The 17,947-nt window shown below is 36.1% G+C and overlaps 1 protein-coding gene across 1 annotated transcript; it reads right to left on the reverse strand.

The window, feature by feature from the left end:
• Positions 1-4,478: 4,478 nt before the first annotated feature.
• On the reverse strand, positions 4,479-17,314 carry LOC121419679 (hemicentin-2-like). Its single transcript, XM_041614138.1, has 10 exons — positions 17,268-17,314; positions 14,480-14,670; positions 13,252-13,374; positions 12,791-12,962; positions 12,282-12,314; positions 8,879-8,979; positions 7,289-7,455; positions 6,468-6,672; positions 5,066-5,113; positions 4,479-4,641 (listed from the first exon to the last, which is right to left on the reverse strand). Exons 1-10 carry the CDS (start codon positions 17,312-17,314, stop codon positions 4,523-4,525), a joined length of 1,206 nt encoding a protein of 401 aa, XP_041470072.1. The 3' UTR covers positions 4,479-4,522.
• Positions 17,315-17,947: the final 633 nt, after the last annotated feature.

Below are 17,947 nucleotides of genomic sequence, written 5' to 3' on the forward strand. Positions count from 1 at the left end.
CTTTATACTTATGGTGCAATAAAACCCATTTTCTTTCTTTTTAGGGGAGAAAATTACATGTCATTTTTAAAGATCATTCAAGATATATGGAAACCTGCTCGTATATTACGTCACAAACTTAAAAAAAAATAATAACTTTGTCAATCTTTGATGGATTTTCCTCAAGCCTTAACCAATATTTTTAATGTATTTTTTCTGCAATTTTACAATAAACTTTTTGTCAGGGTGAACTTCCCCTTTAACACCATCCTATCCCTTGTTGGAATGCTCCCAAGGGAGTGGAAAAGGTGCATATATTGCAGGGGCCGCGGAACCGGGTTTTTTTCCAAAACCGTGTACAAAAACGTAAAAATGACCATATAATTGTGATTTTTAGCATGGTCCCCCCCCCCCCCCCCCACTTTGAAAACGTTCCGCGGCCCCTGTATTGTGTGCGGGCATGCAAGGATCCGATGACCAGGGTAATAATACGCTGTAAAGCGCTTTGGGCCATTATGGGAAAGGGGCTATTATTATCATTACCATTACTATTATTATAATTATTATTAATATTATTATTTATTTTATTATCATTATCATTATTGTTATTAAAATTTTTATTAAGTAGTGTTTCATTTTGTGTAGTTTTGCTCTAAGTTTTTCCCGATTGTATTTGTTTTGTCATTTGTACAGCGCTTTGTAACTTTTGAAAAAGCGCTTAATAAGAAGTAATTTATTATTATTGATTATTATTATTGTCCCTCCCTGCCCACAATATTGTACAGGCTGATGTTCTTTTGCATTAAGTTCGAAGTCAATTGTTTTTACTTAGTACGTACTTCTTCTGGTCATCTATTTTTTTTCTAGAGGGATGGGATCGGGAGGGGAGCAACAAAATTAAGCTCCGCCACCAACATTCCTTTATTTGCGCCCTCTTGTGTTCTTAGTATGAACAGACAGTTCAATGCTTCCCGAAACCCATTTTATCTAGTATTATTTTCATGAAATTGTATAATTGATTCTAGTCTAAAATAGATCTATATCAAACTATATTCATGGTAACCAAGAATAATTCATCAATATCTGAATATAACGGGAGGGAAGGCGTTCAAGGAAATTTGATAGAACTAAAACTTAATACCATCCCTCTTCATTTTCTATCCCTCTCTCTCGTTCAATCCGTTTCTCTCCTTTATCCCTCATTCCCCCACCCCTGACTCTCTCTCTCAAACTCTCTTTTACTTCCTCTATTCTATACCTACCCCCCCCCCTCCATCGGCAGGATCGCCCCCCTCCATCGGCAGGATCAGTCCCCCCCTCCCTCCATCGGCAGGATCCCCCCTTCCATGGCAGGATCGGTCCCCCACTCTTTCGCTTTAAAATTTATCTCTCTTTCATTCTCTCCTAGCCTCTACTTCCTCCTCTTTCTACCCCCCCCCCCCCCCCCGAAAATTTAAAAATTGAATGTGAAATTTCAGACAATTTAAAGTTTTCGTCTAATTTTACGAAATAGTCATGATTTTTGTACATCCATGGTCATTGTACAAAATAATAAGAAAACTTCATGACGTCACCTACTCCTATTTCTTTTGTATTTTATTATAGGAAATATATGGAATATCGCTCTTTTTACTAATTATTTTGTGAAATTACTTTTGACTTCTCCATGAACATGTGAAATTCCCATTGTACCTTAACGTGATCCAATGACGAGTTTCGTTATTTTCAGATCTGAAATAAATAAAATATTCTACAATACATATCATAAAAAATACAAAAGAAATAATGAGTGAGTGATAACCGTTTTGTGAAAAGTAAGCAGAAATTTTTAATGTCATAACTTTTTTTTCTATCCGATTTGGAAAAATTGTTCAGCATTTTGCTTGTTTGATGTTTTTCTATAATTAAGTAGACTTGTTGATAGGGTGAAAATGATCTTACAGTTCAAAGAAATAACGTATCCGACATTTTGCATACAAGGATAACCCAATAAAAATGGAATTCAAATTTCGAATCAATTTTATTCATTTACTAAACAGCATAATATGAATGTTCATCAGTATTGAATTATTTATCCTTTATAAATCAATGCGTTAACAATAACTTAATCAACCGTTCATGTCCTCGGAAATAATTATATTAAAAGTGTGCTCGGAGTGTGCTACATTATACAATTTTTATTAACACCATTACACACCGATGAGAATATCATATTCCCTTTAACATATTTTATGTATGTATCAAGTATACGGAAGTGTAACTATTGTTTTTCATCTAATCATATGTCCCTCATTCATTAAAGGACAAGTCCACCCCAATTACAAGTTGATTTGAATAGAAAGAGAGAAATCCAATAAGCATGACACTGAAAATGTCATCGTATGTAAAATAAGAAAGTTATGACATTTTAATGTTTCGCTCAATTTCACAAAACAGTATATGCAAATCCTGGTCGGTATGCAAAGGAGAAGACTATGACGCCATCCACTCACTATTTCTGTTGTATTTTATTTTATGAATATAAAATATTATAATTTTCTCCTCATTGACAAGAGATACAACGATTAATTCCTCCCTGAACGTGTGAAAATAGCATTGTTTAATACTATATGGTTCAGTTAAGTTGGTCCTTATTGTCAAATATAAAAAAATGATATATTGTATAATTCAAACAATAACAAAAGAAACATCATCGACTGACTCACCTAGTTGTGCTTATCACTATTTTATGAGAAATAAGCGAAACTTTAAAATGTCATAACTTTTTTTTATTTTACAGCCGATTTTGATGAAATTTTTAACACTATTCTAGTTTGATTTTTCTTTTCTTATTCAAGTCAGCATTTTCATGGGATAGACTTGAACTTTAAAACAGTATTTACACATAAAAACACATTTTGAAAAAAAAGTAGGATTTGATGCTAATTTACATACATACACTTTAAAATATAAGCGAGAAAGACATTTAAATGTTATAGGACAGCTATTCACAATACATCCAACTTCACAATTATAAGGAAAGTTGTTAGAAACTACTTTTTACAAATTCGGTATAAAACATCAAGAAAACTATGATTATATTTCATACAGGGAGAAAGACAAAAATGTTCAAATTATAACAATTATCTACAGTAAATTCATTACTACAATTATGAGCTGATAAGATATGTTACAATAAACAATTTCTTACAGACTTGATATATAGTAAACAGCGAAAAGAAAAACACTGTTAGAGCAGTTATCTATTAAAGCACATTTAATTTGCTATGATAGATAACTGTTCTAACATTGTTTTTCTTTACCATTTTAGCTTAATTAACGTTGTAAGAATTTAGTTCCTAGACTCATCGAGAAAGATCATAAATGTCAGAACGGTTATTTACAATACGTGCAATTTTCGTTTTACAAACTTTATATGAAACACAAAACGTGCAGGGGGTGCGCTACAATGGGCTGGACGGTCCATCGCCCTTCCTTCGACCTTTTTTTTATGAAAAAAAAGAGAGAAAAAAAAACAAGGGATGGCACTGGTGACAAGAGAAGTAACAAAATTTGAGTAAGATATAACGCAATCGTGTAACTAAAACCAAGTAAATACATGTACCCTAATATCCCCTTATCTCGAGGGGGGGGGGGGGTGTACTGCAAAATACGTGAACATCGTCCCCTAATCAATGCATCGTTTAAGCGATAGGAGTAACAAACTATGGGGCAAAAAGGATATGTAACCTTTGAAAGTAAAATGGACGCAAAGGGATATACTCCAGGCTAAAGAGCGAAGACAATTTGATTTGTTAAGAGTGTGCGTGGATACTTTCTAGGAGGATCCAGTGTAAAATAAGGTAAAAGGGAACACTTAGAATTTCATTTTCAAAATGGATGGGAAATCACAAGGTTATGACATAAGAGTTTGACAAGGGTTTGGTGAGACAATTCTATACAAATACGCAATGTGTGAGCTGATATCTGTCATATCTCCAAGTATTCAAAGTATTTTATTTTATGTGTTAAAATTTTATCTTCTAATATAAAAATATGATTGACTACTAATTTACTGTGTAAGATAATCAGTGCTGAAATATATTTCGTTACCATGGTTACGCGGGAGTCATGTAGGCCTAGCAACACGGAAGGTGGTATGATTGATTTTGACAATATAATCTTTAATGGGTATTCGAGGCCATTGGCGTACATCGGGGGGAAGGGGGGGGGGGGGGGTTACAGGAGCTACAATAGTAAATATTAAAACACTGTCTAACTTTATGTACTCACAATCTGATACTTGACTTTATTTTACATATTTCACATAATTTTGAGCATAATACAAAACAATAGAATTAAGATGGTGTACAAATCAGACAAGGCATCATTCATCTAAATTAAACAATACAAAGATTTGAAATCAACAATTTAAAATATTCTAAATATGAAGGAACCTGCAAAAAAGAAATTTGTATTAAAATCGGGTAAAACAAAATAAATACAATTAAGATACGTCAATAAATAAATAAATGAATGAATAAACTATGATAGTTCACTGTGATCATAATGACGTCATCAACAACCAAACTATGAAGCCTGTTGATATTGTAACCATGGTAACAGGTGAATCTCTCACCGCAGCCGAATTCGGAAGCCACACCCCCTTACATGGATCTGCACCTAGGGTAGAAGAATGTATATTGGTTTGATTTTGCTTTCAAAACTATTCAGATAAAGGGGGCGTTTTAATATTCCTTTTATTTTTACTTTAAGATTCCTGACACAATAACAAATAAGAAATATTTCATTTTTTACTTTGACAGATCATATCAATAAAATTTTAATGTGTAAATAATGAAACATGTTAGAAATTTGGTTTGATTTTTTACTCCAAAAATATTTTTTATACGAAATGATATTAAAATAAAAAAAAAATATTCATACTAAACATTGTCTACTAAAAATAAATCATAAACGTAATTATAAACATACGGTAACTTGCTTGTCTATTTTAATGAAATGTAATAAATGACAAAACGAAAGAGAGACAGAGAGAGACAGAGAGGGGGGGGGGGGGGGAGTCTCGAAGGGGTGTAATACTTACCAACGCATTCAATTTCAGAAATAGGTTCTGGTGGACGTTTTTGTACAACTGTGGGTAAAACATGTCAATAAAATATAAATTTTATATATGTCTTCATTTTTTTCGAGGAGGGAATATTATCGTATCATTACGAGGATATGATAATACCATGATAAGTTATTCATGTTTCTCCAACAATATTCAAGGGCCCGTCTTACAAAGAGTTACGATTGATCCAATCAGTCGTAACTCTATGGAAATCCATCAGTGTCATAATTTTTTTCTACAGGAAATTTGCAAAATGTCCTTTGCAAAAACAGGAAAATAACCCAATTCGTCAAGAAATCAATGAGTTTATTATATGGATACATACATTCATATCTAGAAAAACCTTTGAACAAACCTGCATTTCATATATTGACTTTGCTGGCTTTCCATAGTTGTGATTGATCGGATCAATCGCAAACGGTCGGCTGGTTGGTGTGATGTCTGCCTATGACAAAAGTCATAATGCTATGTTCAAAACAATGTTCTAGACTTTCGGACCAGGCACATTTTAGAAGAGAATTATCAAATCCAAAATTAGGAAATTGAAAATTGGCAAGGATTCGACATGCGTTTTCTTAATTCCTTTTACCTGAAAAACAAAACCGTCAAATTTACTTCGGAAGTTTTACGTTTGCTACGTCGATCTTGTTTCGGTGAATGGGACCGATTTTTGGTGATATCGTATATAGCTATTGGCTACTATTTTCGTGTTTAGCTTATATCAGGTCCTATTTACTGTCTTCGTAAGATTTCCCTTTTTTGGCATCATAGAGGGTCACAGATCGAGCCATACAGAGGCCGTAAGGATATCGTGCGATGTCCCTGCGCTACAATAACACTTTCAATGATCACACGATGCCCTTACATTGTACGATGTCCTGCGCTGATCGTAGGTAACTACGACGTTTTTAAGGGCTACGATTGTACGATATTGAACAAACTTGATGAAAACTCCCAGCTAAACAAGTGAATCTGTACGAACATCTTACCATCACCGTATCAAATTATGGTGATCACGACTAGCAGGATACGATCTTCATACGACCAGCCTACGATAATCGCTGACCCAATGCAAACAGGTCATGAAGCAGGGCATTAAACATTAGATCGATATTCCTGTGAATAAACCCAATGGCGGATTCGGGGGAGGGGGGGGGCACAGCCGGCCCGTGCCCCACCCCCTTTGAGAAGTGAAATCAAAATTTGTAATGTAAAAATCCCGTCAAAACAGAAATGTGCCCTCCCCCTTTGAAAGTAAAGACCTTTTTTTTTGCTTGTTAAAATTTTCCTCGGAAAATCATGGATCCGCCCCTGAATGTACCTCATAAAAAAAACGCGTTTTTTTTGTTTTTGCAATCGAAAAAAAAATCATTACCGTCTGACGTCGTGAATGTGAACGGTGTACAATCTCCCAGACCGTGGTCGTTTCCAGGACAAAGCAGACCAACGTAGGAGCTATTCTCAATCAGGTTCTCCAGGACAAACGACCCGTGTCTGCCCGGTGCTGCTGATAAAGCCTCGTCTGGCCATCTCACAGATACTTCATTGATTTCATCAAGTTCTCTCGAGTTTGAGATTTTCTTGATAAGAAAGAAAAATCAAATAAAGATGGAAGGATGAATTTGTTTCGATAAGAATGATAAACGCAACTAATAGGACAATAGACCTTTATTCCATTTAGTCATCGAGGTCTGTTGTCGTGCTAACTTTAAAATAGCAATCTATTCAAACAAGATTTAAGAATCAAAACTGCGTTTAAGATTATTAACTGTCAGATGGATAATCTACAAGGCCGCCGCTAAAAGGTCGTTTATTTTCAGATTGGATATATTTCATTACACTTTTTTTTTACATGATATGGAAATAATGAAGCCATTTCCACTGTACTCGCGACTATCACTTGGTTGTGATAAAGAACACCTTTTACGTGCTTCATGTGTATGGTGTCCACTTTGTAATACCCCACCCCCCCCCCCCCACAAAAACACACAACAAAAACAACAAACAAACATAAATTGGGGCCGTTTCATAAAGCTGTTTGTAAGTTAAGAACAACTCTAAAAACGACTGGTGAACCTTTCTTACGCGCTTAAACCATTGTATATACCATTTACCACAAGAAAGGATCACCAGTCGTTCTTGAAGTCGCTCTTAACTTACGAACAGCTTTATGAAACACCCACCTGGGCAACTCACCTCTGCATCTTGTCGTTGATATTGAATGACGTACCGTGAAATAGGAATATCAGTCAGCTGGGAGTTATCGCTTTCTGTTTCGGAGTATGGAGACCATACCAAGGTGTGAAAACGACCATAGCGACCTTGTGTTTCATCATCCAGTATCACTGGTGCTGGTGGGCGACCTGACAGGTGGCAAGAAATTATGGTAATGACACGCAAGATGATGATGATGATTATTACCACCATCATCAGTTTCACTAATGAAATTTCCATGATATCCGATCATCTTCATGAATGATGATGGAGATAATGATGGTGGTGATGATGAAGAAGATGATGGCGATGGTGATCATCATACACTAATCTTTGTCATCTTAATTTTCATTATTTTCATAATGCTTGTCATCATTTTATCAACTACTTAAATGATGATGATGATGAAGATGGTGATGACGACGATGGCGATAATGATTTTAAAATGATTGTGATCATCGATTTTAATTATTGTGATGATGATGATGATTATGATGACGACGAAGATGACAGCGATGACTGCGATGACGATAATCTCATCATATCATCATCATCATAATCATCATATAACATCATATCATTGATGAAGACATCGATCACGACGACGGATGATGTGAACGGATGCACATCAGCAGTTACCATCGCTACATCTGCTACTACTATTTCCACCACCCGAAAATCAACAGCAACTCAACTATTACTGTTGATATTATACGACTGAATTTATTTTTAGTTACATTTTCGCAAATCTACCAGTTCACTGTTAATCAACAATCATTTACAAATAAGGTTAGGCCGATCCAAATTGTCTCCATATTGATCATGTTGATAGACAGAGATATCTTTTTATCCGAATGGTAACTGTACCATTTTAACATGGGTTGAAAGATGAGTTTTATAGTCAAAATCATTAATAATTATGTAGAGGTTAAGTCCATCTCAGAAAAATGTTGATTTTATTCAATAGAGAATAATCAGATAAGCATAATGCTAAAAATTTTCATCAAAATCAGATTTAAAATAAGAAAGTTACGACATTTTAAATTTTCGCTTATTTTTCACAAAATAGTTATGTGCACAATTTAGTCACATGCAAATGAGAGACTCAGTCACTATTTCTCTGGTTTGTTTATAGTTTGAATTTTATAACTGTATTTCAATTTTTGCAGATTTGACAATAAGGACCGACTTGACTGAACCATAAAATGTTAAACAATGCTAATTCAACATTACAAAATAAATCTCTGATTCACAGTACAATGAGGAGATTTTTTTTCCATATTCCATATAATAAAATACGAAGGAAATAGTGATTGAGTGATATCATCAGTTCCCTCATTTGCATACCGACCAGGATGTGCAAACAACTATTTTGTGAAATTAAGCGATTTTTTTTTTTAAATGTAATAACTTTCTTATTTTACATCCGATATTGATGAAATTTTCAGTGTTATGCTTGTTGGATTTGTTTTCTCTTTTTATTCAACTTTTTTAGAAGTGGACTTGTCCTTGAATCAATAATCTTATTTCTACACGAAAACATAATGAAAGTACAGAAGGTAAACTCCTCACCGTTTATGTTTACTGTTGCTGTAGATGTGCCAACTTGGTTTGTTGCTACGCATGTGTAATTTCCATAGTCCTTACTTGGGTCTAGACTAAATATCACAAACCTATACATCAAAATATAAATTCAAGTTCTGATAAAGTAAAACAAAGTTCTGGGGGCGTTTCATGAAAGGACTTGTCGGACGTTTTATCCGACAAGTCCCATTTTATCCGACAGTTACCATAGGAACAGTGCCTCTCAGCCAATCAAAATCATGGAAATGAAAATATGAAAAAATGAATAATGAAAAAATCACGGATGAACATATTGATGAAACGCTCCCCAGATCAATGACAATAATAGTATTTCATTTTAAGATCGCTTCGTAGCATAATCTGAATCATACAAGTTAACTGATTTATTATAAAACTAATGATTGACATACGAGGTCAAAAGACAAAAAACACACCCCAATTTCTTCAACATCAGTATAATATTGGGGATGACCAATAATAATTTAGGAGGCTTGTGTATTAGGCTTTATAATCGATTTGATGGAAGAAAAGAATTTGCAATTTGCGAATTATGATTTATGATTGGATGAAAATATGAATAAAATAGATGCCGAACTTTAAGGAATAGACGGATTAAATGATGGATGGAGGTTAGTGAACATTTAAGATTTTAACCCTAGTTATAGGTTAGTAGAATCATGTTTATTAAAGACACAGTCTATGAATTCTGATGCGACAACATGGCCATGATACAAGCCAGCAAAGCTAGCGACAAGATGAATAGTTGCATCAAAATTAGATTGGCAAATGATGGATGGAATTTAGTGAACATTTAAATTTTTTGTAGAATCATGTTTTTTAAAAACACAGTCTTTGAATTCTGATGAAACTGACGACAACTTGGCCATTATACAAGCCAGCAAAGCTAGCGACAAGATGAAGAGTTGCATGCATCAAAAAATGAGATTGGTAAATTTTAAAAAGAAGTAATCATCACACAGGAAAAGCCTCCAGACATTGAACGTTATAGTTGTTGGGTATAGTGAAACAAAGCACACATCAGGAGACACACTGCAAAAACAACGGTGTTGATTTAACACCAGCCCGGAATATATATATGTCCACACCAGAGAAGTGTTAAACTACACCAGTTTGGTTTTGGTCTAACACCAGATAGGTGTTTATACAACACAAATTAGTATGAAAACAGCATCGGTTTGATTCCAAACTGGCGTTGTTTCAATAGGTACTTCTCTGGTGTGGACATATATAGATTCCGGGCTGGTGTTAATTCAACACCTGAGTTATTGCAGTGCTCGTCTTTGTCTTTGCCTATAAGTACAATATCTGGTCAAATGATTTATTGTTAGAATTGTTTTTGGATTATCATAAATATATGGCCCCTGTATTTTTCATTCCTAGATACGCCCCTTTCTTACTCGTGATAATTAAACAGATCTTCTTCCGATAGCACTGTCCTGTAACTGAAATTTCGAAAGCGAGTATAGACGTAGCCGCCCAGCCGACATTACTCATTTCTTACGGCACTTAAAACGTATTTCCTTAGGGGCTGAATATGTTATCGCTATATAGTTTGATATGGGTCACTTGATATTGGGGTCCTTAACCCACCGATGTAGGTTGTTTTACTCTGTCCAATTACTGGAAGGCATATAGTCCATCTATTATGGGATACCGATATAACATTTTATAAGAATGAAATAAATAGAAAAAAATAACAGATGTATGCTTATATGAACAAATAATTTTGAATGATAATTGTAATACTAACAATAATGCTAATAATAATAATAATAATAATATGATAACAATAATATATTATTTATACTACTATTACTACTACGTCTACCGTACTTCTACTACTACTACTACTACTACTAATAATAATAATAATACTGGTGCTACGACTACTATTGATAATAACAATAATAATAATAATAATGATAATGATAATAACAATCAAAGCAGTTAATCTAAATAGATTAAAGTTTATTGCTTTGGATGTATACTCATGACTTACACTTGATTGCAACTTAATCGTCATGCCAAATCATACATCATAATAAAATTGAAGAAATAACATTTTAAACGTAGAATATTTCAATTATAATGTTACACTCTTTCAACAAATCAGTCAAATTGACTAGACAAGTAGTAAGCTGGGTGCAACTGACATGCTAGTCACATTTCTGACATACATTCTGTTTAGATGTAACTCTGTTCGAGTAAAATACGACTAGAAAAATAGTCAAATATGACTAGAATAGCAGTTGCACCCAGCTGACCCTATTAACTAGTCATTTTTGACTGTTTTTTTTAAAGAGTGCTATACAGTCGCACCAACGAAACCGACAGCATGCGTTGAGAATTTCATAAATAAACTTGTCCGTCGTTTTATCCAATAAACTTTGTGTTATATGCAGTTACCATAGTGAGAATTTTACCCAACCAATCAAAATCAAGGAAAGGTCCGACAACTTGTCAGACGATAAAAAGTTGATGAAACGCAACCTAGATTGATCAAAACGACTACATATCTTATTTGGGGGCATCGTGGTCTGGTGGTTACTACTCTCGTCTTTCAACCAGAGGGACGCAGGTTCGAAACCCAGCCATGGCGTGTTTTTCTTCAGCAAGAAATTTACACACGTGGTGCTGCACTCGACCCAGGTGAGGTGAATGGGTACCCGGTAGGATTTATTCCTTGAATGCTTTATGGCGGCTCAGCTACAGCCCCGGGGGGGGGGGGCACTCGACCAAAAAAGTGGTAGGGGTGTGCCGCGGGCGAGACAAAAAACGGGGGCCTTGGAGCGGGCTTATTGTAAAAAGGAGGGTCCTCGGAACGGGCTTCGGAACTACAATTTTGTGAAAACGGGGGTCCTTGGAACGGATCGCCAGCGTGTGAGTACGTGCGTATGCACCCCTATGGAACGGGTATGAGTGCATGATGCAGCTAGCGCGGCCTCCGCCGGGTGCGCTCGCCCAGAGACGATGGTCGGACAGCGCTCGGCGGCCGCTTTTCACCAAAATTGCAGCTGATCAATGCGACCGGAACGGCGTAACGAAAAATATGCGAAGCTTTGGAGCGGATTTCTTTCTTCTTTTTTCTCGATAAGAACAAAATGCTATGCCTTGGAGCGGAAATTTGGGTGTAAAAATGGGGGTCCCCTCCGCGGCACATACCAATATGCATTATATACTGAGTGCCCCCCCCCGGGGGCTAAAGCAGGAGTAATGATACCAAATATCAAGCGCAGTAGAGTATATGTAATTACAGTAGCTGCGCTATATAAATGGACCATAATGTTATTATTGGTTCGATTGCGAAATTATGTGTTGGACATATCGAGCAAGAAATGATTTAGAAAATGAAATGTTTAAGCCTACTTACCGAGTAAAAGTGGGGAAACATGACAGGGAGATCCTAATAAAAGTAAGCAAATAAAAAGAAATTCAGATGTCAAAATATCAGATATTAGTAAAGCAGACAGTGTCAACTATGGGGAAAATAATGTAATTTAACGACTCGATACTCTGATAATTAAGGGTCTATTCGATTAAAATTGAAATTCAAATTCGCTTTATCCATATCCTTTGAAAGGGGAACGTAATTTACATACATATATACTTTTAACAATAAAACAAATCAATCAATGAAAGATCAATGTAACGACAGCATGAAAGGTATAGTAGATAGAGGGGATCGGCAAATGCAATTCGTGTTTTAGTCGAATCATTCGTTATGCAAATCCGTATCTTTCAGATTTTGTTTTACGATTTAACTTTAAACAAATTTTACAACCTGGTTATTAGTCTTATTCCATTCATAATAAATTGTCTCTATAATCTTCCTCCGATAGTAAAAGCTGCGATGCATCTTTAAATTACATATCATCTTACGCGTTAGGAATCGACCCCTCATCATCTTCGTCGCCATCTTTGATTCTGACGTCATCCTTTAACCAATAGAAATCCAGAGGCTCGGGCAAAGCTGTGACATTACAAACAATTGAAAGTGCCTCGCCAGGAGCAGCCCGGATGTCGGTTTGGTAGGTTAGTACTTCCGGGGCATCTGGGCATTTGGGAAAACATTATTACAGCTTTCTATATTCAAAATATTGAAAAATCTCTGACAATATTTCGAATACGTTATTAAGCATTATTTATTAAAGCACATCTTAGCACCTGAGTGCTCTAAAGAAAGCAAATTTGATTTCCTTTAAGTATTTCATTTCCGCTAAACAGGATGCACGTATTTAGCAAAACATACACCTATTCAATTTGTAACAGCTATTTTACAACATCAACACAGTAAAACAGAATCAATCAATCTTTATAAAGAAAGTCATGTCATAGCTTACATTGTACTTCAAGTTCCACATCTGTTGTATCATTCCCATATGTGTTAGTAGACTGACATCTATATATTCCACTCTGCGTTCTTGATACGTTAGTTAACGTTAAATTTCCATTCGATTTCTTCTCTGCAAAAAAAAATTTGGGGAAAAAATACATTGGATTGTTTTATTCATATATAAATTTTCTTCTTCATACAGGCTAGCCTATATTATTCTTAGTATCACACTTTTTAAGAGGGTCTGTCTGAAGACCCTCAGAAATAAAACATCTCACTCACATGCTAATACAAAACAAATAAAAACACGAAGAATTCAAATATGAAACAGAAATTGACTAGCCAAGACAAACGCATGAGCCCTCCCACGGCAAGGGTGTAGGCTGTGGGTGCACTGGTTGCATGTGCATCATCGTACTGAGGCAGAGGAGTTCCGTCACTGGCAAGCAAAACAAAATTTGCCGTATGCCACTTCTGCTTTGAACAGCTGATTTTCAAAACTTTAGTCCCACCTCCCCAAGATGTGCACCCCATATAACTATAGTTCCATCTCCCAAGGATGTGCACCCCATACCACTCAAACCAGCCTACGCCCTTGAAGGCGACAAACCGTAATGCACACACGTACACACGCCTAAAACCACACCCACACCCTCACATTACAAATACAGAGGAAATGTAAATAGCAGATAAAACCAAGAAAACAATGGAAAATAATTGCTTGAACTGACTCTTACTTTGGGAAAGAAAAAAACATAAACGGCTTGCCAAAACTTATTTCACATCTTCCTTAGATCAAGTAAATCAGAACAAATCCAATTTCGTCGAATTATTCATATTTGTCCGCGAAGTATAGTCTTCAATGCAGTCACAGTGAGCTATGAAATGACATATGTCACTTGCAAAAAGTGATGAAGTAAACCTAAATAATCACTTGATTGAATAAAGGAGAATATCACGGGCGGGGGGGGGGAGGAAAAAATGAATTAAAAAATTTACATACACATAACAAAGAAGAATGAGTTTTTGAAACCTACTTTAAAACTTCAGCTTTCCGAAACATATAATTATGGTCTTGAGGGAAAATAATATGCATGGATTATTATCAATAATTCAATTTCCTTGAAGGCAGGTTAAATGGGTTCGTAGAAGTAACATTAACTTAATAACAAAATTAAAGGGAGATTTGATAAAGATAAAAAAGCATGAAATCATGATCGCTTCAAAATGTTTACCTGAAAGTGTTGTGTTATATGTGACCTCTCCATCATCGTTTGTTTTAGCCCAGGAATTAAATGGCGGTGGTTCACCTCTGGAATAGCAAATGAGCGTGACGTCATCGGTCTCATTGACAGATATCTTCCCGGCTCCGCGGGAGTCCAAAATGGCGCCCTTCTTGGTCCAATATATTGGATAGTGGCGGGAACTTAGAATGAAGAAGAAACAAACGCAATGGAGTCATTTTTGTCGTTAGTTATGATGTATATTGTTATTTATATTTTTGCAATGATTATTATCATTATCATAGTCATCATCATCCTCCTCATCATCATTATTAATATCATTATCGTTTACTGGTAGTAGTATCAGTAGTATAAGTAGTAAAAGTAGAAGTAGTAGTAGTAGTGCAGTAGTAGTAGTAGTAGTAGCAGTAGTAATAGTAGCAGTAGTAGTAGTAGTAGTAGTAGTAATAGTAGTAGTAGTAGTAGTAATAAAAGTAGTAGTAGTAGTAACAGTAGTAGTAGTAGTAGTAGTAGTAGTAGTAGTAGTATAGTAGTAGTAGTAGTAGTAGTAGAGTAGTAGTAGTAGTAGTAGTAGTAGTAGTAATAGTAGTAGTAGTAGTAGTAGTAATAAAAAAGTAGTAGTAGTAGTAACAGTAGTAGTAGTAGTAGTACTAGTAGTAGTAGTAGTAGTAGTAGTAGTAACAGTAGAAATAGTAGTAGTAGTAGTAGTAGTAGTAGTAGTAACAGTAGAAATAGCAGTAGTACTAGTAGTAGTAGTAGTAGTAGTAGTAGTAGTAGTAATAAAAGTAGTAGTAGTAGTAACAGTAGTAGTAGTAGTAGTACACAGCATAAACTATGGTGTTAACCGGTTTACAAAGAGGACCACACCACTTATTTTACACCGGTGTTAAATTGGTGGTGTTATTTTTACACCTATAGGTGTTATTTCCATATCTTTTGTTGTTACATTTACACTCTTTGGTGTTACGTTTAATCTCTAGTGCGTAATTTTAACACATCAGGGTGTGGTCCTCTATTAACACCAATTGGTGTCAGTTTTAACACCACAGTTTTTACAGTGTAGTAGTGTAGAAGTAGTAGTAGTAGTAGTGGTTGTAGTAGTGGTAGTAGTAGTAATAGTAATAGTAGTAGTAGTAGTAGTAGTAGTAGTAGTAGTAGTAGTAGTAGTAATAATAGTAATAGTAACACTATTCCATTTTGGGGGAAATAGTTTTAGTGCAATAGTTGGCTCCTGTAAACAATTGTCTAACCCGGCTGAATTCTAACCTGGTAGTATCATCAACAGTGCTATCATCATCATCACCATCACTATCATCACCATCACTATCATAATCATCATCATCACCATCATCATCATCGTCATCTTCATCATCACCATCATTATCATCATCATCACCATCATCGTCATCTTCATCATCACCATCATCATTATGATCACCATCATCATGATCACCATCACCATCGTCATCACTGGCGGATCAAGGGGGGGGGGGAGGCACCCCCCCCCTTTCAGTGGCATAACTATTTTTTTTTCTTTTTCTTTGTTTGCTTGTCAAGTTTTTTTCGTGGACGAAATGACCTTAAATTTTGGGTGAAAACCCTTTTATGGCTTGTAAAATTTTCCTCGGAAAAATTTGTCCCCCTTTGGAAAATCTTAAATCCGCCCCTGTTCATCATCCTCATCAGCTTTAGGCCTATAAAGATTATTATTATCGATTTCTTTTCGTTATTGTGGCTGTATTACCACCACCACCATCATCATTATCATCGTCATCACCATCATCATCATCATCACCATCACCAAATTCACTAGAAGCACCGAATGGTCCTAATATGATATGATGATGATCATAGTAGTGGTTATTTTATTCAATACGGAGTAGTTTTCTTTGCACGTGACATTCATACACCGAGCATACGATACATCGACATAATGTTACATGAGTAGGCGCGGCTGCATGCACTGATCGTTTTCGTGTAGACACGTAGCATCTCACTACCAGCTAATCGTGTATTAATGGAGGGTCGAGCGAGGAGGGGGGATAATTGAATTTCATTATTCATAGTTTGCAGACTTAATTTCCACCATCAATTATGATCGATGAACCCGCAAGCCCATTAAAGTGTTGGAATCATGCACAATGTTTTGTATTCAAAAAGGAAAGAATCTATACTTTTTCAACGCAATCATGAGCGACCCAAAGTCTTATTTGATTAGCCCATTTCTCCCATACTGGCAAATTACATTTTCTTTCGTTGTTTTTTTTTACCGTTCGTGCAATATGCAAGAAGATAAAGTAAACTCAAGTGAGAAGATGGGAATTTTTTCTATAGAATTTGAGCGATGAAGCACCCAAAACGAAAGTTTAAATAGAAAAAGGCCCAGAAGACATTTTCCCCCACCCTCCCCCTCTCTCTCTCTCTTTCTGTCTCTCTATCTATCTAATTTCCTTAACCCCCTGCCTCTGCAATTTTTTTGTAGAGATAATTCACGGTAGGTCATTGTTAAAATTGAGTTTGGCGGCTAAGCCATTGGCGGCGGAAGCCAAAAAAATCTAGGGGGTCCACCTGAATTTTTGTGATGGACACATGTAAAAAATTTGACAAGCAAAAAAATGGACAAATGTAAAATATTTGACAAGCAAAAAAAAGGTAATCAACTAAAAATTGGGGGGGGGGGGGGGGACCGTCCCCCACCTCAAATATAAGGGGGACCTGTACCCCCCCCCCCGCTTCCGCCGCCTATGGGCTTAGATATATCCAGATGAATCCAACTCACCTATATACCACACCGCAGCACACACACACAATGTGGAGCTGCCCCATGAAATGGAAAGAGTCCCTCGCACAGATTCATACTCACAGTTAACGATGACAGTAAAACTTCGATCGAATCTGCAACTCGGTGCCGAGACCCGACACTTGTAGATCCGTGGATTGTCTCGGTGTGCAGACAAAATTGTGAGGTTCGAGCTGCCTGTGGGACCCGGGTTGACCTGTCGGTAAACAAGCGAATAATTCCCCGCTGCATCTTCAGCTCCCTGCTTAATTTCTTCGTTTGCATATAGTGTGATGGACTTGGCTGGAGAGGCGATGGTTAAATATTGGTAGTTGGGGGAGGGGGGGGGGGGCGAATGGGGAAAAGGATGAGGGGCAGAGACAGAGAGTTCTAATTATCATCAAAATAATAATATTGATAATTAGACCCGATTGTGTACCTTCAAGAAGATAATAAAACGATGCACACAACTACACTTGCCTTGGCAGACAATTTTATTGAAAGGTATAACAGGGATCAAAATAAATTCTTGCTCATTCGCCTCGCTCTCTCACAGCACTTTAAGAATATGTGTTATATGCCATGGCTGGTCCCTATTTTTTTTAAAGGATATTTTTGTTGCTCATTATGCCACTGCTGTTATAAAGTACATGTATTAATAAACAGATAGTACCGGCTCG

The sequence above is a fragment of the Lytechinus variegatus genome, chromosome 8, assembly GCF_018143015.1.
Source record: "Lytechinus variegatus isolate NC3 chromosome 8, Lvar_3.0, whole genome shotgun sequence".
In the NCBI taxonomy this organism is placed as follows: domain Eukaryota; kingdom Metazoa; phylum Echinodermata; class Echinoidea; order Temnopleuroida; family Toxopneustidae; genus Lytechinus; species Lytechinus variegatus.

Excerpts from the sequence above, each read along its gene's own strand:
- LOC121419679 (XM_041614138.1), bottom strand. The coding sequence starts at position 17,314 with ATGGGGCAGCTCCACATTGTGTGTGTGTGCTGCGGTGTGGTATATAG. Across the intron at positions 12,963-13,251 it reads TGTGGAACTTGAAGTACAAT|ATGCCCCGGAAGTACTAACC; the intron begins GTAAGCTATGAC and ends CCAAATGCCCAG. Across the intron at positions 8,980-12,281 it reads TGTTTCCCCACTTTTACTCG|GTTTGTGATATTTAGTCTAG; the intron begins GTAAGTAGGCTT and ends TTTGATGTATAG.